The 26,286-nt window shown below is 38.1% G+C and overlaps 1 protein-coding gene across 1 annotated transcript in view; it reads left to right on the top strand.

Annotated features, from left to right (window-relative positions):
* TMEM38B (transmembrane protein 38B) overlaps nucleotides 1-26,286 on the top strand; it is a 61,164-nt gene that overhangs the window by 16,770 nt on the left and 18,108 nt on the right. Inside the window, exons 3-5 of the mRNA XM_061426407.1 lie at nucleotides 11,319-11,503; nucleotides 12,807-12,894; nucleotides 19,896-20,013. Of these exons, the coding sequence (XP_061282391.1) occupies nucleotides 11,319-11,503; nucleotides 12,807-12,894; nucleotides 19,896-20,013 (391 nt within the window). The remainder of the gene's footprint in view (nucleotides 1-11,318; nucleotides 11,504-12,806; nucleotides 12,895-19,895; nucleotides 20,014-26,286) is intronic.

Raw genomic sequence — 26,286 nt, forward strand, 5'->3', positions numbered from 1 at the left:
AGACTGGTTCCAAAGAGGGAAAGGAGTACATCAAGGCTGTATATTGTCACCCTGCTTATTTAACTTATATGCAGAGTACATCATGAGAAACGCTGGGCTGGAGGAAGCGCAAGCTGGAATCAAGATTGCCAGGAGAAATATCAGTAACCTCAGATATGCAGATGACACCACCGTTTATGGCAGAAAGTGAAGAAGAACTAAAGAGCCTCTTGGTGAAAATGAAAGAGGAGAGTGAAAAGTTGGCTTAAAGCTCAATATTCAGAAAACGATCATGGCATTTGGTCCCGTCACTTCATGGCAAATATAAGGGGAAATAGTGGAAACAGTAAGAGACTATTTTTCTGGGCTCCAAAATCACTGCAGATGGTAACTGCAGCCATGAAATTAAAAGATGCGTGCTCCTTGGAAGAAAAGCTATGATGCACCTAGACAGCATATTAAAAAGCAGAGACGTTACTTTGTCAACAAAGGTCTGTCTAGTCAAAGCTATGGTTTTTCCAGTGGTCATGTATGGATGTGAGAGTTGGACTATAACGAAAGCTGAGCGCCAAAGAATTGATACTTTTGAATTGCGGTGTTGGAGAAGACTCTTGAGAGTCCCTTGGACAGCAAGGAGATCCAGGCAGTCCATCCTAAAGGAGATCAGTCCTGAAAATTCATTGGAAGGACTGATGCTAAAGTTGAAACTACAAAACTTTGGCCATCTGATGCAAAGAATTGACTCATTTGAAAAGACCCTGATGCTAGGAAAGATAGAAGGCGGGAGGAGAAGGGGACAACAGAGGATGAGATAGTTGGATGGCATCACCGACTCAATGGACCCGAGTTTGAGTAAACTCCGTGAGTTGGTGATGGACAGGGAGGCCTGGCGTGCTGCAGTCCATGGGGTAGCAAAGAGTCAGACGACTGAGCCACTGAACTGAACTGAAATGAAGAATTTTGATCCTTAAGGACACAAGACATGATAGGATATTTCAACACCGCCCATTTATTCTGTATCATTCACGTATTACATAACAGTTTTGGAGTAATCATATGAATACCACCACTGATACGATTACTGAAAATATAATTTTTTTGCATATACTCTTTTCATTATCTTCTTATTTTTAAAATAGATGTACTGTTCTACACTGTCATAGTAATAGTTTTTGTGTACTATACTCTTCCCTTCTTAATTCTTTTTCAGTCTTTGAGTTATAGCTAACTGTATATTTAATGTTATTTTATCAGTCCTTATGTCTGTGTCTGTAGTAATTTTGGCTTTCTGAAGGTTTTTTTTTCTTAATTCATTCATCTGGAATACTAGTCCCCAACTTCTCATGTGTTGATAAGTTTCTGTTTTTTGTACCTGAAAGTCAGTTTTATTGGATATAGGATCATACTTTCTAGGTCTGAGTATTTTAAATATGTTACTCAGTTTTCTTGTTTATGAAGCAGTCTGTGAAAAACTGATCATTTAATTTTCTTTCTCTTATAAGTCACATGCTCTTGTTTTCTAAATGCTCCAAAGTTTTTTTTCTGGCATAAAAGTCTAGTAATTTAAATTAAATGTTACTAGATGTTGGGCATTTTGGGGTCAATATTTTTAGGTATGTGGTCTGTCCTTTTTCGTAGCTGTGTGTGTGTGTGTGTGTGTGTGTGTGTTTTAAATTGAGAAAACTTTTATTATATGTACTCTTCTCTTGCTTTGAATTTCTCCAGGAACTCCTATTGGCTCTTTTTTGCCTTTCTTCAATGAACCTTTTTATGTCTTTAAAATTTTTTTAAAATTTTCTTTTTTACCTACTCTTTTTTTAGAAGGCACTTTTGTTTTTCTTCTAGTTTGGTCTTCATTACTGAAATAATTTTTAAATCTTTTTTCTCACTCTTTGTGAGTATTTATCTCCAGTTCTCAGTTTCTGTATTTTTGATGTGCATTGTTCTTTTATGTGTTGTATCGCTTTCTTAATGTCTTTACCTTGTTTTGAAATAGGTTGCAGTTTTGATCTGTTTTGTGAACACATTTACCTGAGTACTTTCTTTATAGGGATTTTTTTTTCTCTTATAATAATAAATTTATATAGGGTTTGACCTTGATAATTTTCTGTTGGTCATTTTTATGTGGAATCAAGTTTCTTGAACTTTTAAGATAAAGTAAAATTCATGAAAGATTCTCTGACTTCATAGAGCTCCTGCATCGGTTTGTTGTTATATAGTATTCAAAAGATGATGACTTGCTTTCTGAGATTTCACCAGTCTTTTCCTCTTCCCCAGTTTGGTCTGTACCTTCCCCTGCTTTTGTTGTTCTGTCCTGCTCAGTTTTTTTTTTTTTTCTTTTTGACCACAGCCCGTGACATGTTTAACTTCCCTGACCGGTGTCAAACCTGAGGTCTCTGCAGTGGGAGCTCAGAGTCTTAAGCACTGGGCCACCAGGGAAGTCCATGCTCAGTTTTGATTCTCATTATGGCACTTGTTCCAGAAGGGAGCCTAGGTGGATCAGTGTTCAGAGTTCATGGGGACTACGTTGGTCGAACCCCTATGGACCTTCTTATCATGGACTCTGTCTCACCTAGTACTGGAAATGTTGGAATCCTTCCAGTTTCAGCTGTTGTTTTCCAAGTTGGCCTGCTGTGTTTTCTAGTGAATACCCATTAGTTATTTTGAAGCTGTTTTGTTCTTAGGTCCATTAGTTGCCACTTACTTTCTTCTTCCTGTCAAGCAGTTTAGTCTTGGGTGCTGGTGATTTGCCTCTACCCCTTTACCCTTTGGGATTTGAAGGGATACCTTGTCACATAGTTTTGTTGCAAGTGCTGTGGATGGGATTTTGGCTTGGCTCTCTAGTTGCCCTGTCTGTTTTTATGTGGGGATTTGAAGAGATCTAAGTCTGTGTGACTACTGCTGCCACTATCTTCCCAGAACACTTGTCATTAGTTTTGATGTTCCTTGTGTGACCTTCCACACTCAGCCCAGTCCCACCTCCTTTCTTCCATCAGTTCAGTTCAGTCGCTCAGTCATGTCCGACTCTTTGCGACCCCATGAGCTGCATCATGCCAGGCCTCCCTGTCCATCACCAACTCGCGGAGTTCACTCAAACTCATGTCCATTGAGTCGGTGATGCCATCCAGCCATCTCATCCTCTGTTGTCCCCTTCTCCTCCTGCCCCCAATCCCTCCCAGCGTCAGAGTCTTTTCCAATGAGTCAACTCTTTGCAGGAGGTGGCCAAAGTACTGGAGTTTCAGCTTTAGCATCATTCCTTCCAAGAACACCCAGGACTGATCTCCTTTAGAATGGACGACTGATCTCCTTTAGGATGGACTGGTTGGATCTCCTTGCAGTCCAAGGATCTCTCAAGAGTCTTCTCCAGTGCCACAGTTCAAATGTTGTACCTGTCATTTCTTTACTTTTCTGTGTAGTTCTCGTATATATTATTTCTAAACAATGTATTTCGTGACAGTTTTATAAATGGAATCATATATATGTATTTTTCATTGACTTGCTTTTTTTGTTCAGCCTTTGTTCCTGAGATTCAGCTTTATGGTGTATGGTTATAATTTACTAATTTTCTCTCCTGTATAGCTTATCAGAATGAATTATGGTCATATTTCATCCATTTCTTTGTTGACATAGAATTATTTCCAGTTTTTTTTTTCTATTACAATGTTGTTGGGAACATGATACACATGATATACCAAGAGATTTTTCTCTTGGTATAACTTAAGAATATATTTATTGAGTTATAGGGAAAGTGATTTTTAAGCTCTACTAGATAATGACAAATCATTTCTCAAATGATTATGCTAATTTACATCTCCACTACAGTGCACTTAAATCTAAGAACTGAACTGCACCAATAACTTAAATACTCATATTTCTCTCATCCCATCTCCCTGGACTTTTCATACAGATAATTTCTACCTTGTTTGTGTTTATCTTACTTTTTTAGAAAAAGGTGTATATCTTACATATGAATATCTAAACAGTATATCTTTTTAGTTCTATTTGTTTTTTGCCCTGTTTTAAAATGGAGTGTTATACTTTATATAGTTCTCTAGGGCTTTTTTCACTCAGCATTATGTTACTTAGATTCATCTGTGTTTTGTTTGTAGCTGTGGTACATTCCTTCTCATTGCTGTATAATCTATTATATTAATATCTATATTCATTCTTTTTCTGATGACCTTCTTTATTGGTTCTAGTTGTTTTGTTGGGTACTACTAAACAACAACAATAGCAGCCACTGATGTAGTATTTACTGTTTCAGACACTTTTCTAAGTGCTTTACATTTGTGCTCTCATTTAACCTCACAGGAAACCAGTGAGGCAAGTTCTGTTTTATTTTCATTTGGTAGATAAGGGATCTGAGACAACTTGCCCAAGGAATCACAGGTGTCTAGTAGCTGGAGCCAGGGTTCAGACCTAAGCTACCTAGTCCTTTAGTCTGCACTTGCACAGCATTTTGTTTTGGATTTGGGAAATACATTGTCTTTGTGTTCACAGACCCTTAAATGCAAAAAAAAAATGGTGCTTGCTTAAAGACACAGTGTGTTTTAATGTTTTCTTTGTTCAAGTTTTAATGTTGAGAACAAGTTTCTAATCTTTGCTTCATTTGATTTTAATTTGAGAGATTAAAATGTTTGTGATTTACTTTTAACTCTAGCAAGCTAAACTAAGGGAGTATGTGAATACACTTATTGGGAAGGTCATCTTTAGTATAATAGCTCATACTGCTCACATCTGGAAATCAGCACCATCTGCTGGCAAAGGGAAACAGTAACTTGGTATGTCATGGTATGTTTAGTGTTGTTTGGAAAACAGTATAGCCTTTCACGGGATTTTTCCTTTTGAAAACTGTTTCTGGGAGGAAGTAAATATTTTATAATTCTTCTGTGTATTGATTTTTATGCCCCAGTTTATTTTCCTTTAACTTCTAAGTATCAGTTATTATATATTGCACATTTATATAACTGAGACTGCATTTTTATGAGGAAAAAATACAACAAGAAGTATAGTTATATAAGTCTTGTCATTCTGTAATAGTCTTTTTCAGAGAATATACATAAAGTTATTCATTTGTTAGAGTAATGAGAGCAAGAGAAAAGCTATCTTATTGGACTAATATGAGCTGCATTTAGTTTATTGCTCTCTTTTGACTTGGTGAAGTTATCCTGGTTTTGGTAGTCAGAGGAGGGGCATTAAGGGAAAATGAAGGCAGAGTTCTCAGTGATTAACCATGGGAAGCTCAACTCTTGGTATTAAACTAAATTCTCATTGCATCTTCCTATTTTTTAACTGTTTCAACTTTGATTTGTCAGTGGCCTTGCATCCTGTTTGTATCCTATTTTAGACTAACTTTTGTTATTTAGCACTATTCCTTGTCTTTTTTTTCTCTCTGTTAATCTAAGTGACTTAAAAATATATGAGAAATAAATTGCGTTCTTGTTCCATTTCATGTTATGTTGCAGTCCTTCTTTTCTGATATGTTTTCTTTAAGTGCTTTAAAGTTAAAAGTTCCTTAGATGCTACAATTTTAATTAAAGGTGAAATTATAATCTTTACAGAAGGAGGAACATGATGATTCCTTAATGAGTGTTGGTTGAGTGAGTCATCAAAGAAATTTTAAAAAGCTAACGTGTTATAGAGCGGGAATGGCTGTTTAGGGAGCCTCTGGTGTGATTTGCTTACTTGTAAGTCTATGGAGCACAATAAACAATTCTTCTTTTGCCCTGTGGCTGTTTAACACTTGAAATGAGAACTATTTTTGTTTGAAATACTAGTGTGTTATAGGTATACTTTAGAAATACCTGAAATGCAATAAAGACTTATTTATTAGAAATAGCAGTAGTTACAGATTTTTAGACCATATGCCAAAATGTCACATAGCTGGATATAAAAACTCCAAGATTGGAACTTCCTTGGTGGTCCAGTAGTTAAGATGCAGTGCTTTCCCTGCAGGGGGCATGGATTTGATCCCTTAAGTTAGGGGGAAAAAATGTCAAGATTGCTCTTGTAGTTTAGGCTTTGACTCATGTTGAAAAAGTTGGCTTAAAGCTCAACATTCAGAAAACGAAGATCATGGCATCTGGTCCCATCACTTCATGGGAAAAAGATGGGGAAACAGTGGAAACAGTGTCAGACTTTATTTTTCTGGGCTCCAAAATCACTGCAGATGGTGACTTAGCCATGAAATTAAAAGACGCTTACTCCTTGGAAGGAAAGTTATGACCAACCTAGATAGCATATTGAAAAGCAGAGACATTACTTTGCCAACAAAGGTCTGGCTAGTCAAGGCTATGGTTTTTCCTGTGGTCATGTATGGATGTGAGAGTTGGACTGTGAAGAAGGCTGAGCGCTGAAGAATTGATGCTTTTGAACTGTGGTGTTGGAGAAGACTCTTGAGAGTCCCTTGGACTGCAAGGAGATCCAACCAGTCCATTCTGAAGGAGATCGGCCCTGGGATTTCTTTGGAGGGAATGATGCTAAAGCTGAAACTGCAGTACTTTGGCCACCTCATGCGAAGAGTTGACTCATTGGAAAAGACTCTGATGCTGGGAGGGATTGGGAGCAGGAGGAGAAGGGGACGACAGAGGATGAGATGGCTGGATGGCATCACTGACTCGATGGACATGAGTGGGTGAACTCCGGGAGTTGGTGATGGACAGGGAGGCCTGGCGTGTTGCGGTTCATGGGGTCGCAAAGAGTCGGACACGACTGAGCAACTGATCTCTGGTCTGATCTGAAGATAGTTTCTGTGTGGAGAATGAAAATGAGGCCATTTGTATTATTTTTGTTTTGTTGTGTTTTTGTTTGAGTATTTTGAGCATACACTATTTTTATTTTATTTAAAAATATACTTTAAAAAATTGCTTAAGTGTAACTCTTTTCTATTCCTGGCACCTAACCTACTTCCTGGAAATTTGTTCTACCTTTAAAGAGAGAATTTAAAGAGAGGCTTTCAAAATATTTTATAAACATGTAAAGTTTTTATATCATACCAGTCATTTTCAAGGAGAAGGCAATGGCACTCCACTCCAGTACTCTTGCCTGGAAAATCCCATGGACGGAGGAGCCTGGAAGGCTGCAGTCCATGGGGTCGCTGAGGGTCGGACATGATTGAACGACTTCAGTTTCACTTTTCACTTTCATGCATTGGAGAAGGAAATGGCAACCCACTCCAGTGTTCTTGCCTGGAGAAAAATCCCAGGGACGTGGGAGCCTGGTGGGCTACCTTCTGTGGGGTCGCACAGAGTCGGACATGACTGAAGTGATTTAGCAAGTCATTTTCAAAAAGCTTTTAACTATTCTTAGGTAATTTCTTTCTTTCTTTAAAGGTCTTTGATTATCAGATGGTTTTTTGATATATTTTGTGTTTTGCCTCCTGCTAATTTATTAACAAGAATACAAAGAAGAACTGTACAAAAAAGATCTTCACGACCCAGATAATCACGATGGTGTGATCACTCACCTAGAGCCAGACATCCTGGAATGTGAAGTCAAGTGGGCCTTAGAAAGCATCACTATGAACAAAGCTAGTGGAGGTGATGGAATTCCAGTTGAGCTCTTTCAAATCCTGAAAGATGATGCTGTGAAAGTGCTGCACTCAGTATGCCAGCAAATTTGGAAAACTCAGCAGTGGCCACAGGACTGGAAAAGGTCAGTTTTCATTCCAATCCCTAAGAAAGGCAATGCCAAAGAATGCTAGAACTACTGCACAATTGCACTCATCTCACATGCTAGTAAGGTAATGCTCAAAATTCTCCAAGCCAGGCTTCAGCAATACATGAACCGTGAACTTCCAGATGTTCAAGCTGGTTTTAGAAAAGGCAGAGGAACCAGAGATCAAATTGCCAACATCCACTGGATCAAGGAAAAAGCAAGAGAGTTCCAGAAGAACATCTATTTCTCCTTTATTGACTATGCCAAAGGCTTTGACTGTGTGGATTACAATAAACTGTGGAAAATTCTGAAAGAGATGGGAGTACCAGACAACCTGACCTGCCTCTTGAGAAATCTGTATGCAGGTCAGGAAGCAACAGTTAGAACTGGACATGGAACAACAGACTGGTTCCAAATAGGAAAAGGAGTACGTCAAGGCTGTATATTGTCACCCTGCTTATTTAACTTATATTCAGAGTACACCATGAGAAACGCTGGGCTGGAAGAAGCACAAGCTGGAATCAAGATTGCTGGGAGAACTATCAATAACCTCAGATATGCAGATGACACCACCCTTATGGCAGAAAGTGAAGAGGAACTCAAAAGCCTCTTGATGAAAGTGAAAGTGGAGAGTGAAAAAGTTGGCTTAAAGCTCAACATTCAGAAAACGAAGATCATGGCATCTGGTCCCATAACTTGATGGGAAATAGATGGGGAAACAGTGGAAACAGCGTCAGACTTTATTTTTGGGCTCCAAAATGACTGCAGATGGTGACTGCAGCCATGAAATTAAAAGATGCTTACTCCTTGGAAGAAAAGTTATGACCAACCTAGATAGCATATTGAAAAGCAGAGATATTACTTTGCCAACAAAGGTCCGTCTAGTCAAGGCTATGGTATTTCCTGTGGTCATGTATGGATGTGAGAATTGGACTGTGAAGAAGGCTGAGCACTGAAGAATTGATGCTTTTGAACTGTGGTGTTGGAGAAGACTCTTGAGAGTCCCTTGGACTGCAAGGAGATCCAACCAGTCCATTCTGAAGGAGATCAGCCCTGGGATTTCTTTGGAAGGAATGATGCTAAAGCTGAAACTGCAGTACTTTGGCCACCTCATGAAGAGTTGACTCATTGGAAAAGACTCTGATGCTGGAAGGGATTGGGGGCAGGAGGAGAAGGGGACGACAGAGGATGAGATGGCTGGATGGCATCACTGACTCGATGGATGTGAGTCTGAGTGAACTCCGGGAGTTGGTGATGGACAGGGAGGCGTGGCATGCTGCGATTCATGGGGTTGCAAAGACTCGGACATGATTGAGTCAACTGAACTGAACTGAATTTATTAACTGTTAATAAATGATTCAGGGGTACTTTTTATTATGCTGAGTTTTAGGTGAGGGTGTAACACAGTGAATGATTCCTGTCATTAAGGACTGTTATAATTTATTATAAAGAAAAGGTATAGAAAAGCTACATTGTATATAGGAACCATCAGAATTTAGTCTGAACTGAGACTATAAAATGAAACTCCCAAAGTCAATGTATATGGTAGTATTTGAGTGAAATCTTCAAGAAAAGGAAGAATTGGTTAGTGGAGTTGAAGAGAGGGTGCTTCAGGCCTAACAAATCTTTGCATCTTATACTTGGTCTCTGAAGTAATGTTTTGGTGAACAGTTTTCATATTCCATGAATACTTTTGGGAATTTGGATTTATGAACCATGAATTAAAATAAGATTAACAACTTCTTTTAGAAAAGATAGAGTACCTCTTTTGAGCAGTATATTCCTCGTTGCTTCCAGATAAACATTTTGCTTTAAGCACAAAATTGTCTGCCAGAGAGTATTAGGAATATGGGAGTGGGGGAGTGCTATGTCTTCCTATCAGTAGTACTGTTAAATTGTTGAACAGATGCTTAGAACAAATGAAGCTGCAGAAAATAACTCACCTGAGGAGTGAATTATTCTTAAACTAATATCACAATTTAATTGGTTGAAACTTAAACTTACTCAACTGAGTTGAAGAACAAGCTTCATATTCTTTTAACTGTATGGAAATGTGTTTTTCCTTAACATGAATGAATCTGTCTTGTTGAGAGCTATGACCTTTCTCTGTATAGGTTGCAGTTTATACACAAAGGGGCACAGGTAAAGATGTAAGTGGGGTTGAAATGCTTCTCCTTGCTCAGCTACCAAAGGCTCTTTTCTAATTCCAAAGACACTCTCTACCTAGAGAGGGCTTCCCTTGTGGCTCAGCTGGTAAAGAATCCACCTGCCATGCGGGAGACCTGGGTTTGATTCCTGGGTTGGGAAGATCCACTGGAGAAGGGAAAGGCTGCCCACTCCAGTATTCTGGCCTGAAGGATTCCATGGACTGTATAGTCCATGGTGTCACAAAGAGTCAGACACGACTGAGGGCCTTTCATTTTGTATCTAGAGATACTCCAAAGCAGAAGTGATTATCAAGTTCAAGTTCAGTTGCTCAGTCATGTCTGACTCTTTGCGACCCCATGGACTGCAGCATGCCAGGCCTCCCTGTCCATCACCAACTCCCAGAGTCTACTCAAACTCATGTCCATTGAGTTGGTGATGCCATCCAACCATCTCATCCTCTGTCATCCCCTTCTCCTACCACCTTCCATCTTTCCCAGCATCAGGGTCTTTTCCAGTGAGTCAGCTCTTCGCATCAGGTGGCCAAAGTATTGAAGTTTCAGCTTCAGCATCAGTCCTTCCAATGAATATTCAGGACTAATCTCCTTTAGGATGGACTGCTTGGATCTCCTTGCTGTCCAAGGGACTCTCAAGAGTCTTCTCCAACACTACAGTTCAAAAGCATCAATTCTTTGGTGCTCAGCTTTCTTTGTAGTCCAACTCTCACATCCATACATGACTAACGGAAAAAGCATAGCTTTGACTAGACGGACCTTTGTTGGCAAAGTAATGTCTCTGTTTTTTAATATGCTGTCTAGTTTGGTCATAACTTTTCTTCCAAGGAGCAAGCGTTTTTTAATTTTATGTCTGCAGTCACCATCTGCAGTGATTTTGGAGCTCCCCCAAAAAATCAAGCCTCTCACTGTTTCCATTGTTTCCCCATCTATTTGCTATGAAGTGATGGGACCAGATGTCATGATCTTAGTTTTCTGAATGTTGAGTTTTAAGCCAACTTTTTGACTCTCCTTTCACTTTCATCAAGAGGCTCTTTAGTTCTTCGCTTTCTGCCATAATGGTGATTATACACTTGCTTTATATTGTTGGTGCATTCAGTACTTAGCTTCTAGAGTAGTATAGACACAGATTAGGAACTTACAGCATATATAGAGTACTCAGAAGTACAAAATTTATATTCCTCTTTCATTATGACTTTTTGGCAGATTTTTTTATGTGCTTCATGTGATTTAAAAAATTCACTTTGGAACTTCCCTGGCAGTCCAGTGGTTAACACTCTGTGCTTTCCTGCAGGGAGCATGGATTGTTCCCTAGTTGGGGAAATAAGATCCCACATGCCTCATGGAGCAGCCAAGAAAAAAAAAAACGACTTAATTCAAATCATTTGTGGTCTTCTTGCAGTCAAATTCCATGTTTATTTGGATAATTCCATTTGTTGTGTTTTATCAGATTGTTATTGCTGATACGCTAGATTTTTTTGTTCTGATTACAGTCATATTAAAATATTTAAATTTTAATTTCAGGTATATTGCATTTTTTTGCCCATGTGACCTAATTTCCCAGGCATACTCATTCCTACCTGTTCAACTGTTGGCTGCGGGAATGAAGGAAGTGACCAGAACTTGGAAAATAGTAGGTGGAGTCACACATGCTAATAGCTATTACAAAAATGGCTGGATAGTCATGATAGCTATTGGATGGGCCCGAGGTAATATTAACAACATATGTTCATAAATATTCTGTTATTGGTGTACTACATGTACTGAATAGTTCTTTGGTTACATTAATGGGGACCACATACTTTAGTAACAGAGACTTCTTTGGAAGATGAAAGCTTTGTTTCTGTTGGCTGGTTAATTTAATTCAAAACTGGCACTCTTAACTATTACTAGTCATCAGCCATTATTTTACAGCTGATTGTCTTAAAATATACAATATATATTATTGGTTTATTTAATAGCTGTAACCAGAGAGATTCATAGTTAATTAAGGTGTAGCTGTCACCATATAAAAAACAAGTTTACATAAGAAATTATGTGGTTTATCTAATTAAAGAAATTTTGCTCTTTGTTTTTTCTGTATTTTTTTTCCATCTTGAATAATCTGAAATAGTAAATGTGATTGATTATGGGTTTATGTTCACCCTATATTATCTACCTTTATTGTTCTTTTATAAGTTGAAATTAAATTTTCAGTGTGTTGTTACAGTTATTGCACCTAAAACTAAAATCAGAGAAGGAAATGATAAAGCAGAGGAGTTTATTTTTTCAGGTCAGAAACAAACCTCAAGTTACATCTCTGTCTGAGACCCCAGTTTTAACCTTAATTGTAGTACAATAGACAGCTGCCAAGAAAGAATTGCAGTTGTCTTGGTACCATAAATGTACAAAGCAACTTTTTTCTTCCTCCCTAGAATTATAGCTTGGAATTTTAAGTCAGGAGATAGAATTATGGCTTCATTTCATATATTTTCTCAAGAATATTTGGTTAAGTAGTCTTGTTTTTGGAGAAGGCAATGGCACCCCACTCCAGTACTTTTGCCTAGAAAATCCCATGGATGGAGGAGCCTGGTAGGCTGCAGTTCATGCGGTCGCTAAGAGTCGGACACGACTGAGCGACTTCACTTTCACTTTTCACTTTAATGCATTGGAGAAGGAAATGGCAACCCACTCCCGTGTTCTTGCCTGGAGATTTCCAGGGACGGGAAGCCTGGTAGGCTGCCGTCTGCGGGGTCGCACAGAGTCGGACATGACTGAAGTGACTTAGCAGCAGCAGCAGCATTCTTGTTTTGGTAGCTCAGATGGTAAAGTATCAGCCTGCAGTGCAGGAGACCTGGGTTGCATTCCTGGCTCAGGAAGATCCCCTGGAAAAGGGAATGGCTACTCACTCCAGTATCCTTTACTGGAGAAGTCTATTGACAGAGGAAACTAGTGGGCTGTAGTCCATGGGCTTGCAAAGAGTCTGCATGACTGAACAACTAACACATTCCTATCTTATCTTGGCCTTTTTAGGTGCAGGTGGTAGCATTATCACGAATTTTGAGCAGTTGGTAAAAGGATGTTGGAAACCAGAAGCCGAGGAATGGCTGAAGATGTCCTAGTGAGTTTGTATAGACTGTACTGTGACGTGGTCTTTTATCTTTAGATTTTACCAAATTTATTTTTAAAACATTTTGGACTCTATATGTGAATGAAACAAACAAACAGAAAGACAAATAAAATGATAATGGGGAGAAAACCAGGAAACCTATCTTTTTTTTTTTTTTCCAGAAAGTCTACTGTCTTAAATGTAGCTTTAAAAATAAATATTGATTACTTTTTCTGTGGGTTCCTCCTCTTAGAAAATAAAACCAAACAAAAGCTCTTGGATTGTTGTAGGGTTGTGGGAAGAGAGTGTATTTATGAACTGAGAACAGGAGCAGACTTCTCTGGAATCAGTGGCAGCCTCTTGGCATTTTCATTAATGGCTACATCATTGCCCAGATTCCAAATTATTCGTAGTTCTGGTAGTAAAATGTCAAACTTATGTGAATAGTCAATACATTATCAAAAAGCTCTGTTAGTTACTTTAAAAATGAGAGTTGAGTAACTACATACAAAAAATAAGAAAAAGAGGAAATAACCCATTCTGTGTTTGTACAATTCATACCACCTTTTGCACCCATTTAGGAGAATCTAATTGTTAGATTTCTCTACAGACATTGACCCAATCAAATAAGTCAGAAATGTATTCCTGATGCAACTGAAAATGAAATAGAGAAATATAGTTACCATTTGCACAATTCAGTAAGGAAAGACTTAGGCTTTAATGGCCATAATAAGCAAGGTGAGGAAGACTTAATGTAAAATAAACTCATTAGAATGGATTAAAAATGAAGGTTGAGAAGTAGTATGAATGATGAAGTATGTGTTTGAATGAACCAGTAGATTTCAGGATGTTTAACTTAGAATGTATCTCTTAAAGCTTGAATGAAGTAATTTAGAAATGGAACAAAGGAAGCTTTGATTGATAAATAAGTAAATAAGTTATAAATAAGACATTAGTGAAAGGGGACATTTTTCTCATTTTGAGTATATGCCTTGAAATTTCTTCCATGAAACATTTCTTTTCTTTTTTTTTAAATTTTATTATATTTTTAAACTTTACAATATTGTATTAGTTTTGCCAAATATCGAGATGAATCCGCCACAGGTATACCTATATTCCCCATCCTGAACCCTCCTCCCTCCTCCCTCCCCATACCCTCCCTCTGAGTCGTCCCAGTGCACCAGCCCCAAGCATCCAGTATCGTGCATCGAACCTGGACTGGCGACTCGTTTCATACATGATATTATACATGTTTCAATGCCATTCTCCCAAATCTCCCCACCCTCTCCCTCTCCCACAGAGTTCATAAGACTGATCTATACATTGGTGTCTCTTTTGTTGTCTCGTACACAGGGTTATTGTTACCATCTATCTAAATTCCATATATATGCATTAGTATACTGTACTGGTGTTTTTCTTTCTGGCTTACTTCACTCTGTATAATAGGCTCCAGTTTCATCCATCTCTTTAGAACTGATTCAAATGTATTCTTTTTAATGGCTGAGTAATACTCCATTGTGTATATGTACCACAGCTTTCTTATCCATTCATCTGCTGATGGGCATCTAGGTTGCTTCCATGTCCTGGCTATTATAAACAGTGCATGGGACCTAATTAAACTTAAAAGCTTCTGCACAAAGGAAACTATTAGCAAGGTGAAAAGGCAGCTTTCAGAATGGGAGAAAATAATAGCAAATGAAGCAACTGACAAACAACTAATCTCAAAAATATACAAGCAACTCCTACAGCTCAACTCCAGAAAAATAAATGACCCAATCAAAAAATGGGCCAAAGAACTAAATAGACATTTCTCCAAAGAAGACATACAGATGGCTAACAAACACATGAAAAGATGCTCAACATCACTCATTATCAGAGAAATGCAAATCAAAACCACTATGAGGTACCATTTCACGCCAGTCAGAATGGCTGCGATCCAAAAGTCTACAAGCAATAAATGCTGGAGAGGGTGTGGAGAAAAGGGAACTCTCTTACACTGTTGGTGGGAATGCAAACTAGTACAGCCACTATGGAGAACAGTGTGGAGATGCCTTAAAAAACTGGAAATAGAACTGCCTTATGATCCAGCAATCCCACTGCTGGGCATACATACTGAGGAAACCATGAAACATTTCTCAAGGCTGTAAAACTGAAATCAAGTTGTGATTGTCCTCTTTTTAAAACCTTGTAGTGTCTGCCCAACTGGTCTCTGAGACCCTCCAAGATATGTGTCTCCACCACACCCAATTTGCTTTGACTTCAGCTCTCACTGTTCTCTCCCTTGCTCACTGCACTGTATCCTTGAACAAGCCAGGTGTTGTCTGTTTTAAAACAAACTTCTCTCTCTGTCTAGAATATTTTTCCTTAGGTGGCTAGCTCCCTTATCTACTTTGCTCAACGTAGTTTTTCAGAGCTTAACTTCTCAATGAAAACTACCTTACTTAAAATTGAAACACTTCCCTCTATTCCCCCCACCCAGCATTTATCATATTTTATAATTTACTTATCCATTATGTTTGTTTTTCTATCCCCTTGGCTTTCCCTCATGCTTCAAAGAATACCAGAGGCCAAGTACAGGGATTTTCTCTCTTTTGATTGCTTTTATATCTGAAGCACCTACCACATAGTAGATAGTTAGTAAATGCTATGTGAATGATTGAATGATTTAACAGTTTGTCAAGTGAAATCATGGGGTCCATTATGATATTTTGTGTATGTATGTATGTGTGTGTGTGTGAAACTTGGAAAATAGTTCTGTGTGTGTGTGTGTGAGAAAGTGGAAGTGTTAGCTGTTCAGTTGTGTCCGACTCTTTTGCTACTCCCATAGACAGTAGCCCGCCAGGCTTCTGTGTCCATGGAATTTCCTAGGCAAGAATACTGGAGTGGGTTGCCATTCCTTTCTCCAGGGGATCTTCCTAACGAGGGATCAAACCCATGTCTCCTGCATTGGCAGGTGGATTCTTTTACCACTGAGCCAGCAGGGAAGGCCATGTGTGTATTTATGTATACAGTCCATGGGATCACGAAGAGTTGGACATGACTGAGCAACTGAGCATGCATGCACACAAATATGACACAGGGGATCCCTGCCATTAGTCAAGATGATCCTCCACAGACTTTTCCTGGATAATCTCATCTTTATTCCTGGCTTCTGCTGTGAGAGCTGAATGGGTCCATGAATTACACACCTAATCTCTTAACACTAGCAAAAGTTGCCTAGCCACATCCTTAACTTTCTCTCCACAGCTAGCTTTTCCTAAGAATAACTCTCCTAATTTTGTCATTTTTTACAGACTGGATAGGCTGATAATTTCCCAAATCATCAAGTCTTGTTTTTTTTGTTTAGCAGTTATTCCCTCAATTCAAAGCTTTCCTCTCACACTTCATTGTAAGAAGCAAGAAGAAACCAACTCAGACCATCAGCAGTTTGCTTCCAAATCTCAACTAAATATCCAAGTTCACAGATTATGCTTTCCACAAAACTGTAGCACATGTAACTAAATACCTTTCTTTCCGTTTCCAGTATCATGTTCCTCATTTCCTTCTGAGACCTCACCAGCACCTCTAATGTTCGTGTTTCTACCAACATTCTGTTTATTCCAACATACATATTCTCTAAGACCATAATGGGTTTCTCCACTATGCAAAAGTGTTTGGTAATAAATATATGGATATATATATGTATGTGTTGTTTAGTCAGTGAGTTGTGTCCAACTCTTTGTGACTCCATGGATTGTAGCCGGCCAGGCTCTTCTGTCCATGGGATTTCCCCAGCAAGAATACTGGAGTGCGTTGCCATTTCCTACTCCAGGGGATCTTCCTGACACAGGGATTGAACCTGTGTCTCTTGTGTCTCCTGCAATGGCAGGAAGATTCTTTACCAACTGTACCACCTGGGAAGCCCATGTGTCACACATGCTGCTGCTGCTGCTAAGTCGCTTCAGTCGTGTCTGACTCTGTGTGACCCCATAGATGGCAGCCCACCAGGCTCCCCCATCCCTGGGATTCTCCAGGCAAGAGTACTGGAGTGGTTTGCCATTGCCTTCTCCGTGTGTCACATAGGAAGCCCTAAAGATTTTTGAAGATGTTATATCAACAGAATCACTGTCAGGTTGGATTGAAAAGGACAGAGATAAGATGAAATAAAAGAATTCAGACTGTCAAAATTCTATGGTTAGTAACAGGCTGATAAAACTTCTTAGCTGTACACATAGGCTACCATTCAGGGAAAAGGAAGTATGGCTTTAAGGTGGGAATTGTGGTCTTAGAAACCGAGGTTAGACCCATAGGCTGGAGTCACAGGTGAATAAGCCAGAGTCATGAGTGCAGAGATTAGAGCTGCAGACTCGGAGGATGGACTCCCTTAAGCCATGGAGAGTTAGTCCTGGGCCTTGAAATCTAATGGAATTTGACCTGCTGAATTTTGAAATTGCATAGGTCTGTGATCACTTTCTTCTTTACATTTTCTTCCTTTTGGAATGGCAGTGTCTGTAGCTGTTATCCTTGCCCGTTCCACCATTGTATTTTGGAAGCAGATTGCTATATACTAGATTCACAGGAAATTAATAGGCATAAGAATTTTCTGAATGCATTCTGATCTTCCTAACTAATCTCACTGTCTTCTAAATCCTAATGCTGCTTCAACCACCTGCTCCAATTTATTGTTTTCACAATCCTTGCTCCTCCGATTCATTGCTTGTGAATTTATGCTCTAAGAGAACACAATCCAAAATACAGTGTGTGTATGCTGAGATGCCTTTGATGAGGCACTCTGTTATAGAAACTGAACTATTAGAAACAGAGTAGCAAAATGACATTAAGACAATGTCTTAGTGGAATTAACCAATTTTTAAATCTCATCCTTTTAAAAAAGTCAGTTTGGTGTACATTTTATGATGTAATTGTATAGGTACGTAATTATAAAATAATTGATATATATTAAGGAGTGTCTTAAACACTTTTACCATTAGAGACTCACAGTCAAAAAGCTTGTGGACCACTGTCCTAAAACAGGAACGCTGCCCAGTTATTGGTAAGCAAGATCCAAATCCTGTTACCCCAGCCTAATTCTGTTTTGAACTCAATCCTTAGTTTGTACTAATTAAAGAAAGAACTTATTTTTCACAGAGTTACTTATAGGGACTTTTACATTTGTCATGTTTTACAGTATGGCTCTCTGAGAGTTTATTATTTATCTTTTTCTAGTTGTAAGCATAAACAGCTAGAAAATGATGTTACTGAGATATACTTTAAGTGTGTGGCAAATATATGACATGAAAATAGTACTTCTTATTTGTAGATTAATATCTTATTATAGACTTTAAGATATTGGCTAATGCTAATGTTTTGTACAGGAGTTAGCTAAGTAATGTGCTGGTGCTGGCTCATGCTGTTTTATGAGACCGATTATGCACAGCAGCCTGAAGTGGGCTCTGGGAGTACAGTTGGCCCTGTATATCCAAGGTTTCTGCCTTTGTATTAACCAACTGTGGACCAAAAATATTTGTTAAAAATTCCAGAAAGTTTCTGAAAGCAAACTGAATTTTTCATATGCTGAGAGCTGTTTACGTAGTATTCATATTGTATTTACAACTGTTTACGTGGCGTTTATATTGGTATTATAAATATTCTGGAGATTATTTACAGTTTGTGGGAGGATGTGCGTAGATTATATGCAATTACATCAGTATATATAAGGGACTTGAGCATCAGTGAGTTTTGGTTTTTGTGGGGGGTCCTGCCAGGGGAAAATATCAATAACCTCAGATATGCAGATGACACCACCCTTATGGCAGAAAGTGAAGAGGAACTCAAAAGCCTCTTGATGAAGATGAAAGAAGAGAGTGAAAAAGTTGGCTTAAAACTCAACATTCAGAAAACGAAGATCATGGCATCTGGTCCCATAACTTGATGGGAAATAGATGGGGAAACAGTGGAAACAGTGTCAGACTTTATTTTTTGGGCTCCAAAATGACTGCAGATGGTGACTGCAGCCATGAAATTAAAAGACGCTTACTTCTTGGAAGAAAAGTTGTGACCAACCTAGATAGCATGTTGAAAAGCAGAGATATTACTTTGCCAACAAAGGTCCGTCTAGTCAAGGCTATGGTTTTTCCTATGGTCATGTATGAATGTGAGAGTTGGACTATGAAGAAGGCTGAGCGCTGAAGAATTGATGCTTTTGAACTGCGGTGTTGAAGAAGACTCTTGAGAGTCCCTTGGACTGCAAGGAGATCCAACCAGTCCATTCTGAAGGAGATCAGCCCTGGGATTTCTTTGGAAGGACTGATGCTAAAGCTGAAACTGCAGTACTTTGGCCACCTCATGAAGAGTTGACTCATTGGAAAAGACTCTGATGCTGGAAGGGATTGGGGGCAGGAGGAGAAGGGGACGACAGAGGATGAGATGGCTGGATGGCATCACTGACTCGATGGATGTGAGTCTGAGTGAACTCCGGGAGTTGGTGATGGACAGGGAGATGTGGTGTGCTGCGATTCATGGGGTCGCAAAGAGTTGGACATGACTGAGCGACTGAACTGAACTGAACTGGATCAAATTGCCTGCGAATACCACAAGATATTTACACCTTAGAAGATGAGGAACTGCTACAGATCAAGACTTTCTTTTCCATTCCCCATCCCACCTGAAGAGCTTGGTTAGCACTGTAAGATTTTTCAGGATTAATAAGCTTTTCTCAAATCATGCTATAGAACGTGGGACTTTCGTATCCTTTTGAAACAATGTTATATGGTCAATTCAGAAATATTGCATATACAAAAGTACTGTCTTATCAGAAAGTCACAGTATGTATGAACATTCTAAATTCTGATACTTTATGCTGAGAAGAAGGGTGTTTAACTTTATATAACTCAGCATTTCCAAAAGTTTATAGAATTCATTTTTGTGTTACATCTATTAATAACTCATTTAATTAATATTTTGAGACTACTCTGAGAAATATAGAGATAAATCATGCTTAATACTTACTGAGTTAAAATGTGTTTTATTTTCAGCCCTGCCAAGGTAACCCTGCTGGGATCAGTTATCTTCACATTTCAGCAAACCAAGTATTTGGCAATATCAAAGCATAATCTTATGTTCCTCTTTACTGTGTTTCTTGTGGCCACGAAGGTAGGTGTTCAAAGTAGCAATAAATCAGTATTATAGATTATGTGTAACCAGAATTCTGCATAAGGCAAATAACAGAAATAATTACTTTGTATGATAGTCTAAAAATATCAGTTTTGGGGAGTTTATTCAGCACATCCATGACTTACTGAAACATAGCTCTTCTATGATTCCTCGTTTGATTTATGCTGAGGCTATCATGAAGGATTTGCAGATAGCCTTTTAATACATCTGCCTGCAATGCAGGAGACCCAGGTTTGATCACTGGGTCAGAAAGACCCCCTGGAGAAGGGAATGGCAACCCCCTCCAGTATTCTTGCCTTGAGAATTCCATGGATAGTGGAGCCTGGCAGGCTACAGTCCATGGGGTCACAAGGAGTCAGACATAACTGACTAACCCTTTGACTTTGTAATACGTTGGAGGCCAGAGAGTAGCAGAAATAGCCAAGGCTAATCAGAGACTGCAAAGTATTGTGTCATTTGTAAAATGAGGTACTTTGCGTAGATGTTCTCTGAAGTTCTTTTAAACTTTTAATATTTTTATATTAGTACATATTTGTGGTTAATCTCTTTAATTACTATTGCCTGATTGGATGTTTTATCCCTTCTTAAAGATAGGAAATAGTACGATATCATAGGTTTTAGAGACAGGCAGTCTTAAATTCAAATCCTAGCTTTGTTGTCTAATCACTGAATAGGCAAGTTACTCAGTATCTCTGAACCTGATTTCCTCATCTTCACTGTATCGATTGTTGACAGGATTGGAGATGACATGTATTATTCTATGACTGTGTCTGACACATCTTATGAATTTTACTTGCAGCTTTATGATGAGACTAATTCTGATTATTATTCTTAAAGTTATTATATATTGTTCACTGGTATACGGTTGATTTTTTTAAATTTTATTTTATTTTTAAACTTTACAGTATTGTATTGGTTTTGCCAAACATCGAAATGAATCCGCCACAGGTATACACGTGTTCCCCATTCTGAACCTCCCTCCCTCCTCCCTCCCCATACCATCCCTCTGAGTCGTCCCAGTGCACCAGCCCCAAGCATCCAGTATCGTGCATCGAACCTGGACTGGCGACTCGTTTCATACATGATAGTATACATATTTCAATGCCATTCTCCCAAATCTTCCCACCCTCTCCCTCTCCCACAGAGTTCATAAGACTGTTCTATACATCAGTGTCTCTTTTGCTGTCTCACATACAGGGTTATTGTTACCATCTTTCTAAATTCCATATGTATGTGTTAGTATACTGTATTGGTGTTTTTCTTTCTGGCTTACTTCACTCTGTATAATAGGCTCCAGTTTCATCCACCTCATTAGAACTGATGCAAATGTTTTCTTTTTAATGGCTGAGTAATACTCCATTGTGTATATGTACCACAGCTTTCTTTATCCATTCATCTGCTGATGGACATCTAGGTTGCTTCCATGTCCTGGCTATTATGAACAGTGCTGCAATGAACATTGGGGTACACGTGTCTCTTTCCCTTCTGGTTTCCTCAGTGTGTATGCCCAGCAGTGGGATTGCTGGATCATAAGGCAGTTCTATTTCCAGTTTTTTAAGGAATCTCCACACTGTTTTCCATAGTGGCTGTACTAGTTTGCATTCTCACCAGCAGTGTAAGAGGGTTCCCTTTTCCACACCCTCTCCAGCATTTATTGCTTGTAGACTTTTGGATCGCAGCTATTCTGACTGGCATGAAATGGTACCTCATAGTGGTTTTGATTTGCATTTCTCTGATAATGAGTGATGTTGAGCATCTTTTCATGTGTTTGTTAGCCATCTGTATGTCTTCTTTGGAGAAATGTCTATTTAGTTCTTTGGCCCATTTTTTGATTGGGTCATTTATTTTTCTGGAGTTGAGCTGTAGGAGTTGCTTGTATATTTTTGAGATTAGTTGTTTGTCAGTTGCTTCATTTGCTATTATTTTCTCCCATTCTGAAGGCTGTCTTTTCACCTTGCTAATAGTTTCCTTTGTTGTGCAGAAGCTTGTAAGTTTAATTAGGTCCCATTTGTTTATTTTTGCTTTTATTTCCAATATTCTGGGACGTGGGTCATAGAGGATCCTGCTGTGATGTATGTCGGAGAGTGTTTTGCCTATGTTCTCCTCTAGGAGTTTTATAGTTTCTGGTCTTACGTTGAGATCTTTAATCCATTTTGAGTTTATTTTTGTGTATGGTGTTAGAAAGGGTTCTAGTTTCATTCTTTTACAAGTGGTTGACCAGTTTTCCCAGCACCACTTGTTAAAGAGATTATCTTTAATCCATTGTATATTCTTGCCTCCTTTGTCAAAGATAAGGTGTCCATATGTGTGTGGATTTATCTCTGGGCTTTCTATTTTGTTCCATTGATCAATATTTCTGTCTTTGTGCCAGTACCATACTATCTTGATGACTGTGGCTTTGTAGTAGAGCCTGAAGTCAGGTAGGTTGATTCCTCCAGTTCCATTATTCTTTCTCAAGATAGCTTTGGCTATTTGAGTTTTTTTGTATTTCCATACAAATTGTGAAATTATTTGTTCTAGCTCTGTGAAGAATACCGTTGGTAGCTTGATAGGGATTGCGTTGAATCTATAAATTGCTTTGGGTAGTATACTCATTTTCACTATATCGATTCTTCCAATCCATGAACAAGGTATATTTCTCCATCTATTAGTGTCCTCTTTGATTTCTTTCACCAGTGTTTTATAGTTTTTTATATATAGGTCTTTAGTTTCTTTAGGTAGATATATTCCTAAGTATTTTATTCTTTCCATTGCAATGGTGAATGGAATTGTTTCCTTAATTTCTCTTTCTTTTTCTCATTATTAGTGTATAGGAATGCAAGGGATTTCTGTGTGTTGATTTTATATCCTGCAACTTTACTATAATCATTGATTAGGTCTAGTAATTTTCTGGTGGAGTCTTTAGGGTTTTCTATGTAGAGGATCATGTCATCTGCAAACAGTGAGAGTTTTACTTCTTCTTTTCCAATTTGGATTCCTTTTATTTCTTTTTCTGCTCTGATTGCTGTGGCCAAAACTTCCAAAACTATGTTGAATAGTAATGGTGAAAGTGGGCACCCTTGTCTTGTTCCTGACTTTAGAGGAAATGCTTTCAAGTTTTCACCATTGAGGATAATGTTTGCTGTGGGTTTGTCATATATAGCTTTTATTATGTTGAGGTATGTTCCTTCTATTCCTGCTTTCTGGAGAGTTTTTATCATAAATGGATGTTGAATTTTGTCAAAGGCTTTCTCTGCACCTATTGAGATAATCATATGGTTTTTATTTTTCAATTTGTTAATGTGGTGTATTACATTGATTGATTTGCGGATATTGAAGAATCCTTGCATCCCTGGGATAAAGCCCATTTGGTCATGGTGTATGATCTTTTTAATGTGTTGTTGGATTCTGATTGCTAGAATTTTGTTAAGGATTTTTGCATCTATGTTCATCAGTGATATTGGCCTGTAGTTTTCTTTTTTTGTGGGATCTTTGTCAGGTTTTGGTATCAGGGTGATGGTGGCCTCATAGAATGAGTTTGGAAGTTTACCTTCCTCTGCAATTTTCTGGAAGAGTTTGAGCAGGATAGGTGTTAGCTGTTCTCTAAATTTTTGGTAGAATTCAGCTGTGAAGCCGTCTGGACCTGGGCTTTTATTTGCTGGAAGATTTTTGATTACAGTTTCAATTTCCGTGCTTGTGATGGGTCTGTTAAGATTTTCTATTTCTTCCTGGTCGAGTTTTGGAAAGTTGTAGTTTTCTAAGAATTTGTCCATTTCTTCCACGTTGTCCATTTTGTTGGCATATAATTGTTGATAGTAGTCTCTTATGATCCTTTGTATTTCTGTGTTGTCTATTGTGATCTCTCCATTTTTATTTCTAATTTTATTGATGTGATTTTTCTCCCTTTGTTTCTTGATGAGTCTGGCTAATGGTTTGCCAATTTTATTTATCCTTTCAAAGAACCAGCTTTTGGCTTTGTTGAATTTTGCTATGGTCTCTTTTGTTGCTTTTGCATTTATTTCTGCCCTAATTTTTAAGATTTCTTTCCTTCTACTAACCCTGGGGTTCTTCATTTCTTCCTTTTCTAGTTGCTTTAGGTGTAGAATTAGGTTATTTATTTGACTTTTTTCTTGTTTCTTGAGGTATGACTGTATTGCTATGAACTTTCCCCTTAGGACTGCTTTTACAGTGTCCTGCAGGTTTTGGGTTGTTGTATTTTCATTTTCATTCGTTTCTATGCATATTTTGATTTCTTTTTTGATTTCTTCTGTGATTTGTTGGTTATTCAGCAGCTACAGTTGATTTTTAAAGTATTATTTAAGCCTAGAGAAATCTTATAGATAACTCTGTCAGCATAGATACTTCTGGCTAAAACCATACCTATGAGATGCTTAGAAGGAAAACAGAGTATGTTATTTAAATTTATATCTTAGAAAGAATCAAATCACTGTAGAGATCATTTTTTTTTTTCCAGTATTCTCTGCAGTAGAGGTCATCTGTGGTGGTTGTACTTCAGATGTCTAAGGCAAAATCTCTTCATATGTGCCCTCTTCTTCCAGTCATTAAATTTTGAGATGCTTTTGTTTTTTGGTAATAGCTTTACTGAAGTACATTTTACACACTATACAATTCATGCATTTAAAGTGTTCAGTTCAGTGGTTTTTAGCACAGAGATGTGGTGCTGTTACCACAGTCGATATTAGAGCGTTTTTATCACCCCAAAATAAACCTCATACCCATTAGCATTCCCTTCATGTTTTTTCACATTCCACTTAACTGTAGGCAACCAGTGATCTACTTTATACCTATAAATTTGTCTATTCTAATATTTCATGTAAGTGAAGTCTTAAGCCTTGGACCAGTGAGGAAGTCCTCCCCAAAAAAATCTTTTTAGAAAATGATTTTTTTTAGAACTGCATTGTGGACAGTATATGTGGTTATTATATAACTGTATGTTATTGTTTGATATTTGTTGAGACTTCATTTTTATTGTTATTGATGAGATTTTGTAATTATTATTTGTATGTGTGAAAAGTAAATGTATTCTTTATTTTGAAGACATAGGGAGTCTACCTTTATCTACATATATACTTGTTCGTTATGTTTCAGATATATAGTTACATTTTCCTTGTCTCATCTATTAATTTTCTTTTTTTCAGAGGGAAGTATGTTTAATTTATCTTTTCTTCTCCTCTTGTTTTTTTTCTTCCGTTTTTTCCCTCTCTCCTGTCTTTTTTTCCTCCTTTCCTTTCTTCCATAGCCCAAGCAAGTTGAACATTCTTTGAATGTTCTGTCCTCGTGGGGGGGGTCCCAGTTTCTTTCAAGGAGGACTTATTTTACTTTTCCCACTTTCAAGTCCTTTGTGATTGTTAAAACTCAAGTCTCAGAGGAAAGAAACTTGTGCCAACTGAGACTCTTGGTATGGGGAAGGCACATGGGCTTTGGAATTAGACATGTTAAAATCTAGGCTTCACAATTTTGAGTAAGTCATTTATGTTTCTCAGGCTAGAATTATACATAACCCAGGGGATATATTTTGACATTATGTACAGTCATATTATAAATACGATGCATTATGTATCGTTGATTAGTCTCAATGTTAATTTATTTTAAATGCTTTAAAGTTGAATATGAATATATTACAGAATAGAATCCAAAATTCACATACATTTTTAAGATAAAAAATGACATATTTGGCTTGTCTTTGGTTGTTGTTTTGGCTATTGGGATATTTGTATATTGGGATATATTTGGCTATTGGGATTCCCTGATGGCTCAGTTGGTAAAGAATCCTGCAGTGCAGGAGACCCCAGTTCAATTCCTGGATCAGGAAGATCTGCTGGAGAAGGGATAGGATACCCACTCCAGTATTCTTGGGCTTCTGTTGTGGCTCAGCTGGTAAAGAATCCGCCTGCAATGCAGGAGACCTGGGTTTGATCTGTGGGTTGGGAACATCCCCTGGAGAAGGGAAAGGCTACCTACTCCAGTATTCTAGTCTGGAGAATTCCATGGACTATATATCTGTGGGGATGCAAAGAGTTGGACATGACTAAGTGACTGTCATTTCACTTGGTTATTTTGGCCAAGTTTACTTTCTCCCACCAGAGACAACTTGAGAAAAGTTTCAGAAGTATGAAATATCTTTTGGTTCCTCAGTGTAAGACATTATGTGAAATAGTGTAATTGTGAAATAAAAGAAAAGGAGACTGGAGTGGTCAAGAATGATTAAAACTGAAAAGGCTGTTGAATTTTGAAATTAAGAGGTATTTGATA

This window comes from Bos javanicus, chromosome 8, assembly GCF_032452875.1.
Source record: "Bos javanicus breed banteng chromosome 8, ARS-OSU_banteng_1.0, whole genome shotgun sequence".
Lineage (NCBI taxonomy): Eukaryota > Metazoa > Chordata > Mammalia > Artiodactyla > Bovidae > Bos > Bos javanicus.